Source organism: Brassica napus, chromosome C5 (assembly GCF_020379485.1).
Source record: "Brassica napus cultivar Da-Ae chromosome C5, Da-Ae, whole genome shotgun sequence".
Taxonomy (NCBI): domain Eukaryota; kingdom Viridiplantae; phylum Streptophyta; class Magnoliopsida; order Brassicales; family Brassicaceae; genus Brassica; species Brassica napus.
The window spans coordinates 46,558,631-46,576,891 of record NC_063448.1 but is presented as its reverse complement, the minus strand read 5'-3'; the positions used below and the strand labels follow the sequence as shown (position 1 = coordinate 46,576,891).

General features: G+C 38.4%; 2 protein-coding genes across 3 annotated transcripts; both read right to left on the bottom strand.

The window, feature by feature from the left end:
• Positions 1-355: 355 nt before the first annotated feature.
• On the bottom strand, positions 356-2,799 carry LOC106404711. The gene is made up of 6 exons (XM_013845396.3): positions 2,557-2,799; positions 2,045-2,273; positions 1,819-1,945; positions 1,457-1,744; positions 1,143-1,379; positions 356-924 (listed from the first exon to the last, which is right to left on the bottom strand). Exons 1-6 carry the CDS (start codon positions 2,618-2,620, stop codon positions 586-588), a joined length of 1,284 nt encoding a protein of 427 aa, XP_013700850.2. The 5' UTR covers positions 2,621-2,799; the 3' UTR covers positions 356-585.
• A 239-nt stretch (positions 2,800-3,038) lies between these two features.
• LOC106410529 lies at positions 3,039-9,800 on the bottom strand. Of its 2 annotated transcripts, none has more exons than XR_007323886.1 (3): positions 4,197-9,800; positions 4,027-4,126; positions 3,039-3,928 (listed from the first exon to the last, which is right to left on the bottom strand). XR_007323886.1 is itself a non-coding variant. In XM_048758470.1 (3 exons), exons 1-3 carry the CDS (start codon positions 4,586-4,588, stop codon positions 3,239-3,241), a joined length of 1,182 nt encoding a protein of 393 aa, XP_048614427.1. In that variant the 5' UTR covers positions 4,589-4,739; the 3' UTR covers positions 3,039-3,238. The 2 variants fall into 2 exon arrangements, 1 of the variants encoding a protein (XP_048614427.1); XM_048758470.1 differs by having other exon boundaries at positions 4,197-4,739.
• Positions 9,801-18,261: the final 8,461 nt, after the last annotated feature.

Genomic DNA, 18,261 nt, shown 5'->3' with positions numbered 1-18,261 from the left:
CACACGGAAAATTTCGTGGCTACAGCTAATTTTTCGTGACTATAAGACGAAATACACACGAAAAGTCACGAAAAATATTCGTGTCTATACGATCGTGACCAAAATTTACTGTGACAGTTCGTGACTAAAATAGTCACTGTTTAGACACGGTATGGTTTCGTGACAAACACAGTCACGGTCGTTTCGTGTCGTTTCCGTGACAGTATGTCACGATTATAAGTATGACATTAACGTGGATAAGGTTTGTCACGACGTCGGTGTCTTGGTTTATTGTTGACTAGTTAGACATGAATTGGTCATTGTTATTAACGTGACTAAATTCAAATTTTTGTTAAAAAAAAAACCTAAATATGAGAATTTTAAACCTAATTAAAATATATTACAATGAAAAATGTTTAACAAAACACTACAGCCGATTTTTGATAAATAAAGTTGTTACAAAAGGATCTTACATTACCAAAAGACTAGGTGGCATCCTTGTTACATAGTTGTTACAAAAGGATCGTTGCATTACAAAAAAACCTAGTAGCATCCTTGTTACATAGTTGTTACGAAAGCTAAAAGAGATCAACTTAAGCAAGAAGCCTAAGGAGTTGAGGCATTGTCAGGTTGGTTCACTTGAGGAGAAACAGCACCAAGAGCACCAAGAGCCTGTAGAATGACATTAAGGGAGCTTCTTGTTGCAGCCATCTCCTGCTGGAACTCAGTCTTGAAGGCTAAAAAATCTCCTTTGAGAGTTGTCATATCAGTCTTGAGAAGTTCCACAGCGGTCTGCACATGTTCAGCATTTGTCTCTATTCCAGATACGCGCAAGTCGATGTCTAAGCTGCGTTTAAGAGATGCTGGGACTGACTGAGGTGGTTCATAGTCTCTGAACTGGACACTACCAATCCCATATACACGCCCTTTGCTTGTCTTAGCAAGCTGAAAAAATGGAAAAAATGATTAACGAAAGAAACGCGTGGTGAACAAAGAATGGAAACAATGATTATAAATGACATGGACAGAGACATAGTAGACAAATAAAAGTCCAGCAACAAAACATAAGCAAGCAGAAGACATGATGAACCAAACAAAGAACTTTCTAAATTCTATGTATAACAAGTTGTAAACCATTCAAGTAATGGAATAAGAAGGGGTACCTTGAGAAATTCTTGATCAAGGAGGAACCGACTTGAAGGAGCAGTTGTAGCAGTTGAAGCAGTTGGGCTGACATCATTGGGAGAGTCCTCATCGAGTATCATAGAGTCCACAACATCCTCCACCTCTAAGACAAGAGCCTCAGCACGTTCATCAATGAATGAACCATCCTTGCGAGTGTGTGTCTTGCGCACAAGGTCAATGAAAGATGGTGACTCATCCAATCCACCCTCAACCATCTAGAAAAAATAAAACAAAGTGTGTATGAATTTAGAAAAGATAAATGAAAATATGAAGGAAAGAGTTGAAACTTTACCATATCGTACTCAAGCTTAGCAAAGTTATTTGGTCCAGCAGAGTGCTTAGACATCTTCTTGCCAGGAGGAGCTGAAGTGCGTGACTTAGCAGCCTTTGTGCTCTTATCCTTAGCTTTTTGAGTTGCCCAATTGGCTAGGAGGATAGACCAGTCCTCCTCACTGATGTACTTTGGCTTCTCATTATCTCTCTTCTTCCTGCTGATCTTCTGACATACAGTATGCTGTGTGTGAATCTTCCAGCGGTTGTACACTTCATCATGGTGCTTCTCTTCCCAGTAATAGTTTTGCTGCATAAAAACAAAGAAGGCATTAAATGTAGAACTGTTAAAATAGAAGTGAAGGGTAAAGTAGCAATACATACAATGAAAGTGTGCCACCAACTTGTTCTCCTCTCCTCTGGAACAAACTTCCAACTAGACCATGGCCCCCAGTAGTAAGCTTGCCAAGTTGTTCGGATGAATTTATGAACACTAGGGTCCACTCCAAACCTGAATGCAAAAGCAACAACAGAGGAAATGATCAGGAAGAATATATGCATATGTAAAGCAATACAAGAAAAATAACAAGTGAAGAAATTAGAGACTTACCACAAAGCACCATTGGCTTTCTTTGGATGTAGGTGAGGCTGATGCTCTCTAGCTGCAGAGCGTAAGAGTGCTTGTTCTGTTAGATGGTTGTAGTTGTTAATAGGTGGACGGTCTCGAGTTGAAGACCCAACAGCTCCTGGTGGCATGGAATGACCAGAAGACCCACTCGTAGGAGGCATGACAAACCCTGCAGATGCAACTGAGGTTGGTATTCTTCTTTGTTGCATATCTGGAAACATGAAACATAAAGATAAATCAGAGACCATAGCACATCAACCATCAGACAAGGAACCATTAAACAAATAACAAGATAGATTAACAATCTGAATAGTCCGAAATCGAAACCCTAATAAATAAATCACCAAATCAAAACCCTAATACAAAAAATCTCCAAATCGAAACACAGTTAATGAAACCTAATAAAAAAACTAATCAGAGATTCTAAACCCTAATCGAACAAATAACAGAAGAAGATTCGGAACCCTAATCGAAACACAGTAAGAAGAACGTACCGGGAAGGTTTAACTCTGGTGGGCGTGGGCGACGCCGATTATCCGATGGTCCGCTTTGAGCCATGCTGGTTCTGATCAGAGAGAGCTCGAGACAGTGACTTCGAGTGTCGTCCGATAGTCGGAGTAGAGTCGAGAGAGTATAGGGTTTTTTTTGTCTAAGTGTTGTGTTTGGGAAGAGAGGAGAGCGTCCTTTATTTATTAAGTGTTTTGGGCAAAAGTTTAAGTGCCAAAACCCAAATAAATGGAGCCAAAAATTGGAGCCAGAAATATGTATGGAGGCAAAATATACGGAGGCAAAAGTTCGAGTAGAAAAATTGGCAAATATTCTCTATGTCCTAAATAAATTTTAACATTATCAATAACCAACTTTAACATTTTTCATTAACTAAATCTAAATTCGTAAAATAAAATTACAAATCTATTGTTTTGAACAAGCTATAAAACAATAGAGCCTAAAAAAATACAACCCCCATGCCTTATAAACTATAATCCCTAAACCCTAACCCTCAAACTATAACCACTAAACAACAACCTTTCAACTATAACCTTTAAAAATATAATCCCTAAATTGTAACTCCTAAACAAGATACATATTTGTAATAATCAAATAAGCATGATAATCAAAATTTATTTTATTAATAATATTTCAAATTTCAAATACATATCACAACTACATATTACCTTAATCAGAATCGGAGTCCGAATCAGAGTCGGCACACGAATCTTCTAACTCGTCTTCTGATACATATTCATCGTTAGGAGGAGCCACCGGTAAGACATCATAACCAGAATCATCTTCCACGACATATGATTCAATTCGTATCATCTCACTCGGTGCAACAACATCGTTACGTGTATCATCTTGCAATGCTGTTAGAGCAACTTCAGATGTTTCATTTACCCCTCGAGGCAAAACTTTTGTGCATGCCCACCAGTCTGTCACATTTGTACGACGCACACGCGGATAAGGAATGAAACATACTTGATCACAATTACCAGACAGTATAAAAGGATCATATTTCTCATATTGGCCACGGGGGGACACATCAACGATCCCCGACTTATGCTTACGCATTCCACGACCCACTACTGTATCAAACCACTTGCATTTGAAAATCATGGCTTTCAAGCCAACAGCACCACCGTACTCGATCATCATGATTTCTTCTATCAGCCCATAATACTCGGTCTCTGTGGTTCCACGTACATACACACCATAATGTTGGGTATTTTTATCTTGGCCATGGCTATGTGTGTGGAAGCAATATCCTCGCGAGAAATATATCGGCCACGATGTATAGTTACGATGCGGTCCTTGAATGAAATCCAACATCCATAAAGGGAACTCATATGTTTCACTGGCATTTGTAATCTGTAATGTTGGTATAATGAATTATAAAATTTTGTTATTTTTTTATTTTACAAAGTTTAATAAATACAAAAGTCTCAAGTTAATTAAGAAAAACTTACGAAGTCTTTCACCCATTTTGCAAAATGTTGATCTTTCGCTCTCTGTAGATCATTACTAGTAATATTTGGGTTTGCTTCCATCACGAACTCATCAAACATCCTGTGCAAAAAACATGACTCAGACCCTCAATATATAATAGGATGATATAAATCTAAATTCAAAATATTACCTTTCATAAGGTTCAAACACATCGCAATTGAGCAACATAAATGTTTGCAAGACGGTGAAGTCAACATCTGTTAGCCATCTCGTGGTGGCTTTTCCACTGACCCGACCTTCATGATAAAACAAATTTGGCACATCTTCATAAGTATAAGTAAATCGAATTTTTCCTCGAATGGAAGCTTCTTCTATTACTTCTGGATGACCAAAGTAAGTTGCAGATGCAGTTGACATCTCCTCATTCAAACATTGTGCAACAATGGACCCTGCAATATTTGCCTTGTTTTTTACCATCTTTTTCAGATGATACATGTACCTTTCGAAGACATACATCCATCTATATTGGACAGGACCACCTAAAGCAGCTTCATCTGGTAGATGCACAGGAAGATGTTCCATAACATCAAAGAACGATGGAGGAAATATCTTCTCCAAGTTACAAAGCTTCACCCCTATATTTTCTTTCAAAAGGACAACATCTTCGGTGCGCAATATCTTTGCTGAGATATCACGAAAGAAAAGTGCAATCTCTGCAAATTTAAATACAATTATTAGTACGTAAGAAATATTAAATAAAAAAAATATAGTTCAACAAATCTTATAATTAAGTAATAACCTGAAATTGCGGTATGAACATGTTTCGGAAGGAGTTCACGAAATGCAAATGGATAAAGACGTTGCATAATAACATGACAATCATGACTTTTCAACCCTGATAGCTTCATATTTGATTCATCAATGCACCGACTAAATTTTGAAGCGTATCCATCTGGAAATTTTATATCATTCTTCAGCAATGAGAGAAATTGCCTTATTTCTTCATTTGACAACCTAAATATCGGCACAGGCATAGTTCCATCTTCGTTTAAATGTAGAGATTGTCTTCTACATATATTAGGGAGATCCATCCTCGATTTAATGTTATCTTTCGTCTTTCCAGGAACATTCAACACAGTGTTGGTGAGATTATCAAAAAAGTTTTTCTCCACATGCATGAAGTCAATGTTGTGTCGAAGAAGAAGGTACTCCCAATATGGCAAATCCCAAAAAATACTCTTCTTCACCCAGTTATGATCCTTTCCATAGCCAGATATCGTCTGTGCAGCCTTCTCGTGGCCTTTTCCTCCACAATCAACTGTTTTGGACAACCCCTTAATGTTGTTTATTCTTTCACGAAGAATTTCTTCTCCAATCAACCACGGGGGTGGATCATCTGTTACTGTTTGTCCCCGCCGAAACGTGTTAACATTTCGCCGGTAAGGATGATTCTGAGGCAAAAACATTCTGTGACAATCAAACCAACTATGTTTCCTTCCATTTTGTAACCAAAAAGCCTTTGTATCATCTAAACAATATGGACACGCTAATCTACCGTGCGTCATCCAACCAGAAAGCATTGCATATGCTGGAAAGTCGCTTATTGTCCACATCAGTGCAGCTCGCATTGTGAATCTTTCTTTCTTTGAGATATCATAAGCTTCCACCCCCTCACTCCATAAACTTTGTAATTCTCCAATCAGCGGCTGAAGATAAATATCTATACTTTTTTTCGGATGTTTTGGCCCGGGAACTAGTATCGACAGATATAAATATTTCCTTTTCATACACATACCAGGTGGTAAGTTATATGGAGTTACGATAACGGGCCAAATCGAATGTGCTTCACCATTCATACCGATAGGATTAAATCCATCTGTCGATAAGCCTAAATAAATGTTACGACTTTCAGCAGCGAATTGAGGATATACCCCATTAAAATGCTTCCATGCCGCTCCATCTGACGGGTGATGCATTTCGCCTTCAGGAGAATTATGCTCTGCGTGCCATCGCATATGTGATGCAGTTGTCTCTACTTGGTATAGACGTTTCAGCCGTTCCGTAATCGGCATATAAAACATCCTCTGTTTAGGACGGTTTTTTCCTCTTCCTCTGTTTGGATGGTATCTGTCTTTACCACAAAACCGACATGCCAAAAGCTCTTTATCTTCTTTCCAAAACAACATGCAGTTATCCTCACAAATATCAATCTTCACAACAGGGAGGCCAAGTGATCGGGCCAGCTTCTTCGTTTCATAATAAGATGATGGCGCTTTATTCGGCTTCGGTAGAACATCTTTAAAAGTTTGTGATATCTCATCGATACAAGCTTCCGGCAAATTGTAATCGGTTTTTGCTTTCATCAATCGTGAAGCCAAGTATAGTTGAGAAATTCCTTCAGAACATCCGTCATAAAGTGGTTGGCTTGCATCTTCATAGGCTCTAAAAACGTTATCGTGATATGTTTCTTCATTACCCGCTTCCACCACATACTCCAATGTAGAGGTTACTTCAACCTCTTCTTCCAAATTTATATTTATATTGGAAAATGGATTATTAATGTACATTTCGTTTGGAATTTGATAGTTTGTACCTTCTGCTTCTTCTGGTGCTTCTTCTCCATAGAAATGACTTGTCCCCGAAGATTGTCCAACATTGTAACAGCTTTCTCCATGACTTGACCAAACATAATAATTCCCCGTAAATCCTACTCGGAAAAGATGTTTAGAAACCGTCTTTGCATCGCGTTGTTTCCGGTTCTTGCATCGTGCACACGGACACAACATAGTGCTTGTTCCTTGGTAAGACTCTTGATTACAAGCAAAAGCAAGAAACACTTCAATTCCCTCCATAAATTCTTCAGAAACACAATTTCGGATTGGATCCAAATGTCGATCCATCCACTCTCTTGATTAAAAGAAATGAGACATTGAAATTATGGAATACACAAGAAAGAGTTGAGAAAAGACGTTCACTAATTTGTCAAGAACACAAAAAAATATTGAGGGGAGAGGTTTTCTTTGTTTGATATTGTGTTCTTCATTTCCACGAAAGTGTTTGTTTTGTGTTGTTTTAGTCACGGAAATTGTCACAATAATGAAACAGTGACTAGATATGACATGTTTTTGTCACGATGGCTACTGTGACCAACCAAATTCGAATATATTCCCAGCCAAAACAGTCCCGTTTTCTGACTTTGATGTAAAGTCTATGACATTTTCTTGTTGGAAAAGTCTCACTTTAATCACGAAATAAAGTGAGGCTAAAGTTTACGATTATTTGATTAGACATTGTCTTGGTCACGGTTTATCTAGTGTCATTTCGTGACTCTTAAAGCCACGGTTTATACACGGTTTCAAAAACGTGACATTTTAGTCACGAATAGTTTGTGACAAATCGTGACTACGTTTAGTCACGAAAACATATGTGACCGATTCGTGTCTATTTTGCCATGAAAAAGACACAGATTGTCACGTTGTCCTATTTCGTGACTAAATGTGACTTTGTCGTGACTAACACAAAATAAGTCACGATCCTACTGTGTCAAAAACGTGTGTATTTCGAAGTTTTCTACTAGTGTCGGCGGCTCCTCGAAGCAACATGGACTTCTCGGCCCAACGAGTTAAAAGCCCACGAAGACGACGCGAGCTAGGTCACTAAGGAGCACCAGGTCAGCTATATAAGGAGAGGAGGGTGCTGACGTAAAGAGGATCCGAAATCACCCACCCATACCGGCGGCTAGATTAAGGTTTTACCTTTATTCTCTTGCCGTATTGTATCCTTTCTCTTACGCATCTCCTTTCCTTGTAACCGACTAAACGCTTTTCCGACCATCTATAAGACATATTTGCTTAACCCACATTTAAAACCAAACGTCTCGCCGTTTAGTACCTTTTCCCGATCAAACAAGGTACAGCTGGGATAAGCTTGCCCTAAAACATCGAGTTATTAAATGTAGCAACTATGATTTTGGGTCTCATTGGTGGAGGGATCTTGATGATCTCATTTTCAAAAAAGGAACCATAATATCAACGGGAGTGTCTTTGAAGGGGAATACTTTATTGGATTGCCGATAAAAAATATGAAGAAGATCGCTTACTTAGTTTCGATTTTTCTGCAGAGAGGTTTAAGTGGATGTCTATTCCTTTTCCGATTTTGGTGAGGATTGTGTTCCTAGAGCTCTCTCAGTTGTTAGAGAAGAAGGGCTGTCTGTATTATATAGCAACATTTCCCGTCCACTAAAAAACATTGAGATATGGATGACGACAGATGATAATATTGGTCAGACAAAAGATTTGTCGTGGAGCAAGTTTTTGTCAGTGGAACAAGATGAGAATAATCCTCAAAAGCGTTTTTCAAGTGGGACGACTTTCTTATGGACGAGAAGAAGAAAGCGGCCGTGTTATGCGATCTGGAATATAGGCGCAGCATGAATAGGGACATGGTATACATTGTTGGAGAGGACAACCGGTTCATGAAAATAACCGTAGGAGAAACTAGATTACTGTTTTTGAGACCACTTATTTACAATTATGTTGCAAGCTTGGTTCGAATCCAACAGGGTCGAGTAATAATGACACGACGACTAAGAAAAAGGCCAAAAGATTTTTAGGTGTTGAACGTTTTGGGTTAATCTTTTTTGTGACCTATCTTTAATTAATGTTTCGGTTTTGATCTTTAAATACCTTGTCTGTAGTCTGTTCTCTTTCAGAAGCTTAATTAAGGCGCAACGCCACAATTCACCAAATGATATTGAGTTCTCTATCAATCACAATCTAGGAATCGACACATAAATTTGGTAAAAAAATAGTTTACATACAAACGATACTATGAAGTCCAAGTGTGAGAAAGAATCTGGTAATCTTGTTCCAAACCGGGAAAGTGCATCTGGTTAACGAAGTTAATTCGATTAAAGAATTCTTGATGTAAACTAGTCTTGGTTGAACCGCTGGTTCATGATGGTGTACCATAAATTATATATTCGACGACTTATCTTCAGCCGGAAACACCAACACCCTAAGTTTCTAGCCCAGGTTCCGGAGAGGAAGTGCACACGTCTTTTACTTAGAGGCTGATGTGTTAGTGCAGATGAGGCTCGAAATTAATGCAGAAAGTAAGAACACATAAAATTAGTTAACAAGGTCCGTTTCTTACATTTCCGGGATTTTATCCATATTTCATTGATTTAGAACAAGAATCAACCTACAATTGATATATGGTACAACACATACTTGCGCCTACCATTATTTTCTAAGTAAATACTCTATGAAAAATAGGAATCAAACACACATGCATAGATCACCATCCAGTGTACCGAAGCTCACTGTTTTCTACAATTGTAATCTTCATAGACCATCATAATGAAACCGCATGTGCTAAACTCCCTCTGAGTCTAGGCTTCAATTTCTCTGAAGATACTTCACCAAGTACGTCAGCACCCAACACACACTAGTGACACCATAAGCATGTCATCTACAATGCACCAGCTCACCACGAGCTCCACACTATGGCTAACTCCACCACACAAAGCGTCAACTCCAACGCCACCAAACTAAGTCCACATCGGACTCCATCAGACAATGCTTCAGGATGTACTTCAACACCAAGCAGTAACAAACACCAAAGAAACCTCTTTCTCTTTTTTTTTCTCTCTGAGGTTTGGCTTTCTCATAAGGTACATCACTACAAGAAAACAGCGGTATTCTGACGGACATTCCGACGGAAAATGAAATCCTCGGAATATCCCGAGGAATTTCCGAGGATATTCCGAGGAAACACAAAATTTGGTTTCCTCGGAATATACCGACGGAATTCCGAGGAAATATTAATCCGTCGGAATATTCTTATGGATTACCGAGGAAAAATGTATTCCTCAGAAAAAACCGAGGAATTCCGAGGATATATTATAGCCGTTAGAGAGCCGTTGGGGGATTTTAAAAATTCCGAGGAAATTCCGACGAACTAGCCGTTTCCGTCGGAATTCCGTCGGAATTTCCTCGATCTGTCGGCAGGATTTCAACTATAAATACAAGCACCCCTCTTCCTCTTCATTCACTCCATATCTTCATCCTCCCTCTTACTCTCTTTACACACGAATTTGATTCATAAAAAACATGTCTTCTTCAAATTATTTTCGTTCTTGGATCGATCGACCTCATTTGGATCCGAACACGAGATTGCTTACAGAAGAATACCAACGAGGTATAACCGAATTCATGGGGTTAGTTCACCGACAACCGGAAGCAAAAACAGGTATGTTAAGATGTCCTTGCCCTAATTGTAAAAATAGAAAGGTTATTAAAGAGTGGGATGTTTGGACTCATCTATATTTGAGTGGGTTTACACGAAGTTACAAAATTTGGTATCATCATGGGGAAACTGATTATGAACATGGTAGTACTAGCGAACCTCAGCCAGCGGTTAGATTAGAAGAACCAATTAGAACGGATGTAGATTATGGTGTAGGTACTGAGGAGATGGTAAATGATCATTTTAGAGGGGAAGATTTACCCAATGCACAAGCTAGGAGATTTTATGATATGTTGAATGCTGGAAAGCAACCATTGTACGAAGGTTGCAGAGATGGTCATTTAGCTTTATCATCTGCTACAAGATTGATGGGCATTAAAACAGATTATAATTTGGCTGAAAACTGTGTGGATGCGATTGCTAATTTTGTAAAAGGTATTCTACCTGAGGATAATGTAGCTCCTGGTTCATACTACGAGGTTCAGAAACTCGTAGCTGGTCTTGGTTTATTGTATCAGGTAATAGATGTATGCAGCGACAACTGCATGATTTATTGGAGGGCGGATGAACAGCGGGTTACATGCAAATTTTGTGGAAAGCCTCGTTATAAAGATACGAGTGGAAGAGTTTCAGTGCCATATAAAAGGATGTGGTATTTGCCTTTGACGGAAAGGTTGCAGAGGTTGTATCTGTCTGAACGCACAGCGCAACCAATGAGATGGCATGCGGAGCACTCAACAGATGGTGAGATCAGACATCCTTCAGATGCAAAAGCGTGGAAGCATTTCCAATCAAAGTATCCCGAGTTTGCGTATGAGAGTAGAAATGTCTACCTTGGATTATGTACTGATGGTGTCAGCCCGTTTGGCAAGAGTGGAAGACAATATTCTCTATGGCCAGTCATTCTTACACCATACAACCTACCCCCAAACTTGTGCTTGCGACGAGAGTTTTTGTTTCTCTCGATTCTCGTTCCCGGACCAGAGCATCCTAAGAGATCACTTGATGTGTTTCTTCAGCCACTAATATATGAGTTGCAACAACTATGGGCTCAAGGTGCTGAAACATACGATGTTTCGTGTAAAGAAAACTTTCAAATGCGGGCAGTACTAATGTGGACAATAAGTGATTTTCCAGCATATGGTATGTTATCTGGATGGACAACGCATGGAAGGCTATCATGTCCATATTGTCAAGATAACACTGACGCTTTCCAACTAAAACACGGAAGGAAAACGTGTTGGTTTGACTGTCACAGGAGATTCCTACCACCTGATCATCCATATCGTAGGAGTAGGAATTTGTTTACGAAGAACAAGAGGGTGTTTGACAGTCCACCTCCGGAAATTTGTGGGAAAGATTTGAAGACACAACTAAGAGATTTTGGTGCAGAAAGGACGCCAGACGTCGGTGGACATGAGCGTTTTCCCGTAGATGCTGTTGGAGACCTACATAACTGGCACAAAAAAGTATTTTCTGGGATCTGCCATACTGGGAGGATCATCTGCTAAGGCATAATTTAGATGTCATGCATATTGAGAAGAACTTTTTTGACAATCTCATGAACACGATCCTTAATGTTCAAGGTAAAACAAAGGATAATTTGAAGTCAAGACTGGATTTAGTCGATATATGTGTTCGTTCAGAACTTCATGTTGATGAGAATGGTAGGGCTCCTTTTCCCATATACCGACTTGATGCAGCGGGAAAAGATGCGTTCTTTGATTGGATTTCAAACAATATGGAATTTCCAGACGGTTACGCATCTAATTTGCGTAACTGTATCGACAGAAAGGAAGGAAAGTTTACTGGCTTGAAAAGCCACGATTGCCATGTAATGATGCAGCGCCTCCTTCCGTTTGCCTTCAAGGAACTATTACCACGAAATGTTCATGAAGCAATTGCAGGGATAAGTGGTTTCTTCCGCATTTATGCACGAGATCAGTGACTCTTGAAGGTATTGAAAATTTGAAGACTAACATAGCCGTGATTCAGTGCAACCTTGAGAAGATATTTCCTCCCTCATTTTTTGATGTTATGGAGCATCTTGTTATTCACCTGGCAAGAGAATTGGAACTCGGTGGTCCTGTGCAGTATAGATGGATGTATCTGTGTGAGCGGTATATGTTCCATTTGAAGAAGATGGTGAAAAATTTAAGTAGGGCGGAAGGTTCTATAGTCGCACAGATGATCAATGAAGAAACTTCAAACTTTACCGAGTACTACTTTCCAGCAGAAGTTCAGACCAAAAACAGAAGACCTGCTCGGCATGATGATAGAGGCGAACGAGCAACATATCATGTTGCGGTTCCAGACATTTTCACAGACATTGGACGACTTAGCGGAAAACCAAAGGACCGTCGACTTACTGAGCAGGAGCGCAGTAATTTGCAAATATATTTGCTCACCAACTGCGAAGATGTTCTTCAATATGAGAGGTAAATAAATTAGCTTACAAATTTTTATTTTAACAAGTTGAAATTTAAATCTTAATTAATTACATTATTGTCATCATATTTACAGGATTTTCATGGCAGAAAAGCGGTTCGAATATAGATACGCCACAAAGGACGAACTAGAAGAAATGAAGCAGAGAGAATTTTCTGGATGGATGTTTACTTATGTGAGTGGTTTAAGCAAATTAAAATATCACTTATCACATATTTATACTAATTCACATTTATTGATATATAGGTGTCTGCTGGTTTGGCCAGAGGTGAAACATTTGACGATTGGATACGCGAGATGGTCGTTGGACCAAAATTTGTTGTGAAGTCATATCCGAGATTTTATACTCGAGGATATGCATTCACAACTCAGAAGAGGAGACGTTCGAGTACGACTTATGATGCTGGCATTTGTTCTGCATCAGGAGTTGATGTATACTATGGACACATACATGAGATTTTGGAAATCAAGTATTTGGGCATGGTTGGATTGCGCTGTATTGTTTTCTATTGTGATTGGCACGACAACACTCTAGATCGAGGTGTGAGAACATATGCATTTGGTGTTACATCAGTAAATTCGAGGCGAAAGCTGCAATATTATGATCCTTTCATTCTTGCTTCTCAGGCCGATCAGGTAATTAAATGTTAATTATTTAGAATGATTCATCATCATGTGTATTAATTTATAATTTTACTAATAATTTTTTAAAAGTTACAGGTTTGTTATATCAGGTACCCCCGGGTAAGGAACAGAGATGATCCATGGGTTACTGTTAAAAGACTCAACCCAAGAGGCCGAGTTCAGGGAAGTTCTGAGCTGGAATGCCCACTACAACCAAGCACATCCGGCAACTTAAGTGCAACAGAAGATTTAGCTGGAGTTGGCCTTGTAGTCGATTTAACCGACTTCGGAGGATGAACCAGTGATTGGAGAGTTTCACCAAGATCCAGATTCAGATTCATCTGGTGATGATGACTCAGAAACAGACTAGCATCGACTTTTTTTTTTTTTTTTTGGAATATTCCGACGGAATTCCGAGGAAGATAAGGGTTTCCTCGGAATTTCGTCGGAATATTCCGAGGAAATTCCGAGGAAATAGGGTTTTTAAACCGATATTCCGAGGAAATTCCGAGGAAATAGGGTTTTTAAACCGAAAACAATGTTTTGCGGTTTGAATAACACTTATATAACCCTTATTAAGTGTCTTAGACTGATTATGAAGTCAAACATTTGTTCCTTACCCTATAATAAACACTTTTCCGATTGTATGAACGAAATCCCCACAACGTAAGAGAAACACTTATACACTTTAATGAACGGTAAAGGGAATACTTTCAATTCGTTTTGAAATTTGTTATTTCATGGTTTATGATCATCTATACAAAGAATCCTCAATGGTATGCATTACAATTGTATAAGAAATGAAATACGGCAAAAAAAATTGATGTTTTGAAACCCCAAACACTAGTTCCTCGGAATTCCCTCGGAATATTCTGACGGAATTCCTAGGAAGATAAGGGTTTCCTCTGAATTTCCTCGGAATATTCCGAGGAAATAGGGTTTTTAAACCAAAAACAACGTTTTGCGGTTTGAATAACACTTATATAACCCTTATTAAGTGTCTTAGACTGATTATGAAGTCAAGTATTTGTTCCTTACCCTATAATAAACACTTTTCCGATTGTATGAACGAAATCCCCACAACGTAAGAGAAACACTTATACACTTTAATGAACGGTAAAGGGAATATTTCGTTTTGAAATTTGTTATTTCATGGTTTATGATCATCTATACAAAGAATCCTCAATGGTATGCATTACAATTGTATAAGAAATGAAATACGGCAAAAAAAATTGATGTTTTGAAACCCCAAACACTAGTTCCTCGGAATTCCCTTGGAATATTCCGAAGGAATTCCGAGGAAGGTAAGGGTTTCCTCGGAATTTCCTCGGAATATTCCGAGGAAATTCCGAGGAAATAGGGTTTTTAAACCGAAAACAACGTTTTGCGGTTTGAATAACACTTATATAACCCTTATTAAGTGTCTTAAACTGATTATGAAGTCAAACATTTGTTCCTTACCCTATAATAAACACTTTTCCGATTGTATGAACGAAATCCCCACAACGTAAGAGAAACACTTATACACTTTAATGAACGGTAAAGGGAATACTTTCAATTCGTTTTGAAATTTGTTATTTCATGGTTTATGATCATCTCTACAAAGAATCCTCAATGGTGTGCATTACAACTGTATAAGAAATGAAATACGGCAAAAAAAATTGATGTTTTGAAACCCCAAACACTAGTTCCTCGGAATTCCCTCGGAATATTCCGACAGAATTCCGAGGGATATTTAAGTATCCGTCGGAATTTCCTCGGAATATTTTCAATTAACCGGGCAAATATTTCGCGAAAATTGAAATTGGAATTCCGACGGATACTATCCGTCGGACGCTAGGTTTTATAACCACGAGCCGCTTCTTCTTCCCCATTTATCTCTTCTTCCTCTCCGCCTCCTCTCCCTCTTCTCCGGCGATTTATCCCTTCTCTCCGACCTCTTCTCCGGCGATCTCCCCTTTCTCTTACACAAATCATGCAACCCTATCCCACTCTCTTAGGTTCTATTTGTTAGGTTTTTGTGTAGATTTGATAGATTTTTGTTAGGGTGATTGGTTAGGATTGTGATTTGGCTGTATAATAGGTTTAGAATTGTGATTTGGTTGAATAATTTGTTTTGTTGAATTGATTTAGAATTTTTTTATAAATTTTTGATTTTTTTGTATTTATAAATTCGATTTTTGTGTATAAATTCGATTTTGTATTTTACAAAACAATTTTTGTATATAAATTCGTTTTTTTGAATTTTACAAAACGTTTTTTGTATATAAATTCGATTTTTTGGATTTTACAAAACATTTTTAATATCTTTAAAACTTTTTTTGTGATTAAAAGCTATTATTTGAGATTTAAAAAAAAATTTTTTTTTATATTTATATTATATAAATTTCTATATTTATTAAACATTTTTAATATTATTAAAACTATTTTTTGTAATTATTAAACTATTTTTTATTTATTAATACTATTTTTTGTTTATTAGAACTATATTTATATATTTATTAAACATTTTGAATGTCTATAAAACTTTTTTTGTGATTAAAAACTATTATTTGGGATTTTTTTTTTTAAATTAATTTATATATTTCTATATTTATTAAATATTTTTTTTATAATTTACAGGTTGCATGATGATCAGACCCGGCCTCGACAGCGTCGTGGTCGTGGTGGTACGGAGAGCCAGTCTCGGGATTCCAGCCATTTTCAGGATTCTCCTTCGCCCCACAGCTCCTACCATACATCTCCCTCTGCTGCACCCGCTCCTGCTCCTCTCGCTCCTGCTGCTGCACCCGCTCCTGCTCCTCCGGGTCCTCCTGGCGTGATGAGTGTTGCGGAGTTGGTTCGACAGCCCGGTCGTGACTCTCTTCCCTATCTCACTCCGTATCCACATGGACGGGGTCAAACATGGTAATTAAACATATTTTTTTTTTCATTAAAATTTGATTCATTATTAAGCGTTTGTTCTTTTTGATTAGGTTCAACCGATCCGGGAACGAGATCAGCACATGTATCAACCGTATGATGTACTCGGCCCTCGACAAGGGACATCCGACTTTCACTGACTTCCCTACCGACAAGCAGACTCTGTGGTTTCGTCAGTTTGCGGTAAGTATTCTAATTTTTTACTTATATTTTTAATCTTTAATATAAATTTTCTACTAATTGTGTTTTTTTTCAGCAAGAATTCACCTGAAATTCCGATGAGACGCTCTTTATCTATCACAACTTCGTCCATAAAGTTATGGACAACTACGGGAAGCAGATCCACGAGTGGAAGAAGAAGTGGGAAATCAATAAGCTTCGATTTAATTTATTAAACAATTTTTTAATTTATTAAAGTATTTTTTAATTTATTAAACTATTTTCTTTTTTTTTTATTAAAAGGTCCCTAAGTCGATAAACAACATGGTCTGGACGGAGTTGTGTGCGCATTGGGATAAGGAAGAGACGAAAGAAACTTCTTCCACCAACTCCACCAACCGCAGGAGCGACCGTAAAGGGAAGGGCGTCTTCAAGCATAACTTGGGTGCTCAGCTCAATCTATTGCCTCTCTGGGAGATCGCATGGTAAGTTCAGCCGTTTTTTCTTCAATTATTTAAGTTTTGAAATTTTATTTTTTGTTCATTTCTTCCAATTTCTAATGTTTCTTTAATTTATGTTTTTTTTCAAGGCGGAAGAAAATGATGGCGAGCCGGTTGATGATCTCGCCCTAATGAAGAGGGTGTATACCAACAAGAAGACCGGCTAGATTGATGACGGTCTTGTGAGGGAAGTGGTCAGTCTGGTCCAAACTCAGGTGCAAGACGAAGTGTCTCAGCTTCAAACCGAGGATGACGCTTCAACGGCTTCGACCAACTTATCCCGGTTTCGAATCAACGAAATCGTTGAATCAGTAAGTTCATTTTTTTTAAAGTTCAATTTATTTATTTCTTGATTTAAATTTGTAAATTTGGCTATTTTCAATTTCAGTCGGTTCCAAAGAAGAAGGGACGTTTGGTCGGTTTGGGTCGTCGCACCCGGTCGGTTCCTCCTTCTTCTGCACCACTGCCCTTTGTTGATCCAGAGGTACTTACGGCTCAGTTGAAGGACAAGGATGATCGCATATCTTTGTTGGAGACCCAGATGGCGGCTCAACAGGCGGGCTATGAGGCACAGAGGAGGCTGAACGAGCAAATGATGGAGATGATGCAGAGGATGTACCCGAACGAGGTGTTCCCGGACGTGCCAGACCCGTAGGTTTTTTTTTTTTCCAAAAACTCGGAATGTTTTATTTTTATTTGTGAAACTTTGAATATTAATTAATATGATTTCAATTTTAATTTTAATTTTATATTTTTTGAATTTAAATTTCAAATTTTTTTTTTTTTAATTAATATTTTTTACATTCCGAGGAATTGAACCCTCGGAATATACCGAGGGACATCTTCCTTGGAATATACCGAGGGACCCCGTTCCTCGGAATATACCGAGGGACATGTTCCTCGGAATTTTCTGAGGGACCCGTTCCTCGGAATTTTCCGATGAAAATTCCGAGGAATATTTTGTCGGAACTTCGGAGGATTGGACCATCGGAAATTCCATCGAAATATCCCGACGAAGTTCTCCCTCGGTATATTCCGAGGAGCTCTCTGACGAACTGGTTATCCTCGGAATTTCCTCGGAAATTTGTTTCCTCGGAATTCCGTCGGAAAATTCCGAGGGATTTCCGAGGAAAATTGAATTTCCGAGAAGTTATTTCCGAGGACTTGTTTCGTCGGTATGTCGTCGGAATAACGTTATTCCGACGACATACCGACGATTTTTTCCCTCAGTATGTCGCTGTTTTCTTGTAGTGCGTCTCTCTTTGTATAACAGATCAGAACTTGTTCTCCATGTCTTCAAATTTCTCTTCAAGTCTCCAAATAATTTTTAAGAAAACTTCCTTTTCCATTTAA